Source organism: Lactuca saligna, chromosome 7 (genome assembly GCF_052625555.1).
Source record: "Lactuca saligna cultivar CGN05327 chromosome 7, ASM5262555v1, whole genome shotgun sequence".
In the NCBI taxonomy this organism is placed as follows: Eukaryota; Viridiplantae; Streptophyta; class Magnoliopsida; order Asterales; family Asteraceae; genus Lactuca; species Lactuca saligna.
In genome coordinates, this window is record NC_136423.1 from 177,813,270 (window position 1) to 177,820,523 (window position 7,254).

Below are 7,254 nucleotides of genomic sequence, written 5' to 3' on the forward strand. Positions count from 1 at the left end.
TTGGTGTTCACCGCACTACGGTCGTGACAGCTCACCTGACCGTGGTATGTAGCATTAGTACTCCCACCCATCAATAGTTTTCCTTGTATTTATCTTACATTAATTAACCAATTTACGTGACACAAAGGTTTATTAGAAATTTAAAAGTTTATGCAAGTTTCAAATGAATGTGGTGCAAGTAATTTAATCGATAGATATAAATATAACCAAATAGGCTAAGACTTAAATATGTTAGAGGTGACAATTTAAGGTTATTTATAGGCAAATAAATCGACTTGTGCTTCATTTCATCAACGGGTAAAACACGTAAACCCAAACAAACTTAAAAGTGCGTAGCCTTATAAATAAATGTTATTATTAATATCTGTATCAGCATTCAGCACAACATAAATATATTTAACAAGTTATCTATTTACAAAATTCAAAAGAAATTGACAAAAAGGCGTTACAAGTCATCCCGACCTGGCCCGAACAGTTACCCAACATACCCATTTTGACACCCCTCAACTTTTTTTAATAATAATTGTATATTCTAACAAAACAATCCTAAGACAAAATTGCAAAAATGGTCTCTGTGTTATGCAAAATTTTGGGGTTTTAGTCTAAACAGTGACTTTTTTGGTTTCGTAGTCCTCTTAGAGTGGTTTGTATGTGAAAATGGTCCCTCCGAAAATTGAAATGACTATAATACCCTTGGCATATTTATTTTTCATTTTTCTTTCATTTTTTTAAAATTTAATATTTATTTATTTATTTTAACAATTAAAAAAATAATAGAAGACCCATCTCTCTCTCTCTCTCTCTCTCTCTCTCTCTCTAACCTAACCCAACCCAGACCACTTCATCTTCAAGATTTTATCCCCCAAATCCATCGTCGACATCCCCACTCGATCTCATAAACACTGAAGCACACCTTCGATAAAAGTATCTAATATAGTTGTATGCCTTGGCCCATAAATTGATGTGCTATTCTTTATACATGGCATGTGGTTTTCAAGATACATGGCTTGGGGTTTTCAAGATACCTTACAATTCTCCATCGCTGCACTAATGGAGTTCAGATCAAGATTTAATGCGCAGCCTCTTCTTTGAGGACATCGAAGGCGGCAACCTCTTCTTTGAGGACTTTAGTCAAACACTTGGTCTGCCACAATGAAAACTCCACCTCTATACAGAAGCAATTCGTAGAGGGATTCAACGCACCCAAACAACTATAAAACATAGGCAATTTAAAGGAGAAAAAAAAACAAAATTGGACTTGTCTTTAATCACCCAATTGAATTTCGAAGAAGCCATAATCGCACATTGTACTTGAGTTTCTGCAGTCTTTTTAATCGATAATCACTTGTGAAATAGAAATGGAATCTGTCACCCGACTATTTCCTTCACCCACTTTAGAAGCCCAACCAAGAACCTCATCGTTGAATCATTGTTTAATTGAAATCCCCTCTCAAATGGCTCTATACCATGTTGTTGGACTTGAGGAAACGATTGTAGAGGAATTAACATGAGAGAGAGAGAGAGAGGGGGGGGTGGGTTCTTTATTATTTTTTTAATTGTTAAAATAAATAAATAAATATTAAATTTTAAAAAAATGAAAGAAAAATGAAAAATAAATACCCAAAGGTATTATAGTCATTTCAATTTTAGGAGGGACCACTTTCACATACAAACCACTCCAAAATGACTAAAGGACTACGAAACCAAAAAAATCACTGTTTGGATTAAAACCCCAAAATTTTGCATAACACAGGCACCATTTTTGCAAAGTTTGAAAGGGCAAAAGATTAATTTAAAATAAGAAAGAGAGTTGACTCTTGACTAAGATTCTGCTAACACGATTCTTACACGCACATAGGTGTATAAAATATGCCAATCCAAAGAGTTGAATTTCTATCGTCTTATGTGGACATAAACTAATATAATCCACATTTGGGAATGTGGGGTTCAAAAAACAAGCATATCAAGAATTCTTGCGACAAAGAAATTGTAACTCGTGTCAACATGAGTAGTTTAAATGGAGCTTTCGAAAAGAAATCAAGTCATTGACTATGTGTGAAACTTCTTTTCCTTTAGTTTTTGGAAGTGGGTCAAGTAAACAATATGGAGACCGATTCAACGCCATTAATACAAGGGTACTATTATTTCTTCCCTTTGTTATGACGCTTAGTTAACTTTCACTTTCGCCATCACTAGATTGCCATTTTTTCATATCATTATCGTTTTCTACCTTAATTCGATATAGGATAGGGTTCTAGTTGACAAAAAGACTACCATTATGTATAAAAAATAATAATAATAATAACAAGATAACGATAAGTATGAACAAGGATTCAGATGAGTGAAATATTGTAACATTTCAAGCGTCTGTATGTACATCTGAGATGTTTCCACTATAGTAGACCTTTTTCACAAAAGCTTATTTGTTGGTTTCAGAAAAAAAAAAAAAAAGTTATTTATTTGTAATTGATAAGACAAAAGAATAAAACATCATTAGAATTATGAGAAAACTCTATATAGAGAGCTTGTAGATTCACAAGGAAAGTGAAAAGGGCTATGTGATATTAGGTTTTGACTCCCATTTCTTGGGGTTTTATTTTACTTGATTCCAACTATACAAGACTTGTAGCCGTTTTTGTTGACCCCAAAGGAGAAAAGCATGCAATTTCTACCTTCTTTTGCTGACCCAAGAGAGAGAAAATAATAGAATAACTATGAAAGTTGACCCAATAGTAGCTCATTCATAATGTGTTTTTATTATAACAATTTAGAGCAATAGTCATTTGTTAATCTACACTAAACAACTCTTAACCCTAGACCCAAAAGCTTAACATGTGATCTCTTTTAGTATATCATTGACATTGTATGCATATATGCAACTCCCTAATACATAAAAATGTAAAAAATAATAATAACTTACATTGTAGACATCAACATTGCTCTGATTTTGGCTCTAAGTTCATCAGGAACCTCAGTTATCTGAGAGGGCTGTGGCTTTTGTTCTTGATATGAAGAACTTGACACATCAACAGAAGCTTCTCTACTGACATTATCAACCACATGTCCCCTTTTTGAACTCATCTCCCCTTCTTCTGAATTTGAAGCCTTTCCATCATCATGAGTATGCTTATGTTTATGCCTAGAAGAACGAGAATGACTTTTCCTATGTTTATGAGAAGAAGACTTGTGGGACCGATGTTTCCTTCTAGAATGTTCATATTCATGTTCATCTTCATCATCTGAACTACTAGAAGAACGATGCTTCTTTTTCCTTTTGTGATCTTTTTTGTCCACGTCAGCATGTTTATGAGAAGTACTATGATGTCTTTCTTCTTCACTCTCATGAGATCTATGCTTCTTCTTCTTATGGTGTCTATGTGACCTTTTTTCTTCTCTCTCATCACCCTCATCATCATCGATATCATTATTATGTATGCTAGATCTATCTCTGTATTTCCTCTTTGAACGTTTTTCATCATCCAAATGCTCCTTTTCTGATTTTATTTTTTTGTCTGATGATACTTGTGGCTCAGCTGATAAGCCACGTGTGGGTTCGGCTTTTGATGGGTTGGTCCCACTTTTCAGCATTGCCACAAACATTTTAGCCCGTTTTAGTCTCTCAGCTTTTAACTTTTGCTCATTGGAATCAGTTTCATTTACATTAGAAGAAGATGATTGTTGTTGTTGTTGTCCACCAAATTTTCCATTCAAGATCCCTAAATTTGGATGTTTGATGCCACGTGTAGCAGCTTGAAGAATAGCTGCAGCTTGAGCAGCATCCACCTGGACACTTTGTTCTTGTGTGGGTTTAGATGGAGGATCTGATGCTTCTTTTTTAGACTTATTCATTACCATTTTGAACTTCTCTTTTCTATCGGAATCAAGAGGTATATCATCAGATTCCATTAAAGAAGCTTCTGTATCCCTTGAGTTCAACATTTTCTTGTGGGAAGCGTTTCCTTTCTCATTGTGGAAACTCTTGACAGTTGACTTCGACTACAAGATAGAAAGAACAAAAAATGAGAACAGATTGTTGACTTAAATAATGTAAATAAACAGATTGCTAAGAAGAAAGAAGAAAAAAGAAAAAAGAAAGAACCTCGTGAGCTGTGTGAAGAACTTTTAGATAGTATGGATGGAATATGTTAGATGGGATTAGAAAAGGGAATCTTCCATGACCACGATCTTGTTCCATAAGTACTCCTTCAAACTGCCTCCCATTCTTGATAATGAATTCTACAATCTTCTCAACCAGTTTTTTCATGTCAGATGGAGGATCCATAACCATGAGCTCAGCAGTTTTGGGAATTGGAGGAAGAGAAGAAGCCCGAATACCAGAGACTGAACTTGATGTTGATGATTCACCTTTTCTCATGATGCTCGTTTTTACAGCCTTCACTGCATTTGGAAAAGAATTCTTTCTAATAATAGGAGCACCATCTAGTGATTGCTTTGAAACAGACTCGTCTCTGCCAGCTGGCAATATGGTGGTTTTAGTTTGCCAGCTGGCAAAATCATCTTTTCCAGATGGTGATGATGAAGGATGTTCTGTTCCATTATCATCATCTTCACCAGTGCCATATACAGAACCAAGTAAAGACAAAGCTCCAGTGGGATTCTCTGTATTTGATGTTTTCTCTTCGTTTGACTGAAGGAGATCCTTGTGGTTGACCAGAAACCTGAAGTAAGGGTGTAGGTGATGATCAGGCATTAAGAACCCAAAAGTTGGGTTGTCTCCTTGTTTGACTCTAAGAACAATCTCTGATTGACCTCCATTTTTGCTGACAAAAAGAGCAGTCCTTGAAATAATCTGATGTACTTTCTCTGTAGGAGGCTATAAAAACACAAAACGAATAGAAAACAAGGAAGGGTTCATTTTAGTAATGGAATTGGTACGTTTTCATAAGAAGATGTAACAGGAGATGACAGATAAAGCATAATAAACCTGACAAAAGTAAGGAAAATCACTAAATCACAATAACAATATAATTAACTGAGGGTGTGTGGCTTCCATTTTTCAAGTTGTGTGATGATTTTTATGGTGATAAAACATTTTATAATCCTAACCTAACCCCACCTGCACGGACCCTTGCACATGATATCAAAAGAGAACATGGTGCCTGTGAATGGCAACCTTAGGGCATAACTCGATCCCTGCTCCGAGCATCTGTAAACTTAGACATGGTAAGCTTTTAAATAAAATATGTACCTTAGGGAATTGTCCTTTTGGTCATATCCATCTAAATAGCAGTTAATAATAAACAATAGCTTCAATGTATTCAAGTTCAGGGAAAGCTGATGCATTTGAGCTTACCAAATTCTGAACCAGGCTTTCAGGAACTGGGAAAGGGGGATGAAATGCAGGGACTTCTGATTCAGCTTCAGCATTCTTTTGATCATTAGATTCCTCATTGTTGCCATAAGAAAAAGGAACAGCATTAAATCCACCCACAGGTTCCGGTTTTGGATCTGCTTCTGAATACAATGAAACAGTTGGATGAGAATTAAGAACACCAGTATAACAGAAGTGTAAGAAATGTATAGTAGCCATACTTTAGAAAGATGTCAGCATAGAAACAATTTACCTTTGCAACAGTAATATAATGGCACGACAAAAAACTGAATATCACATTAAGGTCATAGATCTTTTCTGGATGCATTGAAGTTTCATCCTTTCAGAGAATTTTTAAGTTTCGATATCATCTGATATGACATTTTTCTAATTCCTCGAAACTAAAACCTGACAACTAACAAGCTGTTTTATCAACTTATTTAGGCATTGCACGAGTTCACAAATATCAACTTGCAACAAAACATGTTGTGATAATCATCCTTCGACAATTGACAGTTCAATCTAGTAGAATATTACTTCATCCGAACAGATACAATCATTTAAGTCAAGGAACTTATAAACGTGAAATGCAACTGTTTGTGTAATGAGCAAGTGTCATTACCTTCTTCCTCGGAAGGTGAGGGGAGATCCAGGTACCGTTCATAATCGATTTCCGCATCAGCGGAAGTTGAATGCGAGGTTTGAGGATTACGCCGCCTCCGAGATGGTGGAGGGCTGAAAAGGAGGTGGCGAACGTCGTAACGATCGACTAGTAGAGAATTCCAGTCAACAAGTGCGTCTTGGGAGTTGACGAAGGCTGCCGTTGTATCATCATCGAAGAGGAGCGCATGGCGCCCAACAATTTCAATATCCATTCCTTCTGCAATCAATTTGCTGGATTGGATACCCTGAAGAACTCGATTAATTTGTAAATGTAGGGAGTTTAAGAAACCCTAGGAGAGAGAATCCGGTCGACTTGAGGGGTGGGTATGGGCTATAGGATGAACGCTTTGATTATTATTTTCGTCGGTTGTTCTTTTACGAGGATGCGATAAAGTATTGTTATTTTAAAGGTTAGCGCAAGACGTTTTTGAATTTGTTATATTATATATATTAAAAAATATAAATCATATCATTATTAAGTTTTTAAAAGTGTTATATTAATATTTAATAGAAAAAAGTTAACAAAAAATCATTTATTTTAGGCCCGATAAAAAAAATAAAAAACTCACGCTATAATGTGATAAGACGCGCCTTGACACGTTATTTGGACGTTACGCTTCACAAACCAGCCTTGGACGTTTTCGTAACGACTACACCACGTCTCGCGCCATGACACGCCTTGAGACGCATCATGACACGCTTTTTAGAACCATGATTATTATTCACTACATTTAGGTTATTGTTTTGATACAGTAATATTATTATTATTCATTATATTTAGGTTATTGTTTTTTTATGTTGCATGGGTGAGTTGGAGTTCGGTGTCTTCTACACCACTCCACTCTCCACTTGGTCTTAGACATCTTGTATATTTTATAAATTTCTTTAGTTAAAAACCATTTGATTTTAAAGTCATTTTATTATATAGTTTGATGTCATTGTTGAGTAACATGCCCATCTTCAAACGCATACTACTTCTATATTTCGTGGGCTTTATATAATCATTATTCCTAACAAGACTATCAACAGGTTGTTGTTGACTCTCATGAGAAGGTCTGGTAGAAGTGTTATTGATTTTTGGGATGTCATTGAATTTGTTGGCTTTCAACAATTGGTTGATTTATCTTGTGACAGAGATTTTGAAGAGAACATATTTATATGGTGTAATGACCATCATAGAAAGTAAACACATGCAATACAAAACAATTAACATGGTGTATTATGCAAATGTATAGAAGTAGTTCTTATATTTTACCGTT

At 35.3% G+C, this 7,254-nt stretch overlaps 1 protein-coding gene across 1 annotated transcript; it reads right to left on the reverse strand.

Moving 5' to 3' along the window:
* Positions 1–2,733: 2,733 nt before the first annotated feature.
* Positions 2,734–6,381, reverse strand: LOC145004229 (SWAP (Suppressor-of-White-APricot)/surp domain-containing protein). The gene is made up of 4 exons (XM_078963120.1): positions 5,955–6,381; positions 5,315–5,475; positions 4,100–4,834; positions 2,734–3,996 (listed from the first exon to the last, which is right to left on the reverse strand). The coding sequence occupies exons 1-4, from the start codon at positions 6,205–6,207 to the stop codon at positions 2,917–2,919; spliced, it is 2,229 nt and encodes a 742-aa protein (XP_078819246.1). The 5' UTR covers positions 6,208–6,381; the 3' UTR covers positions 2,734–2,916.
* Between the last annotated feature and the right edge of the window lie 873 nt (positions 6,382–7,254).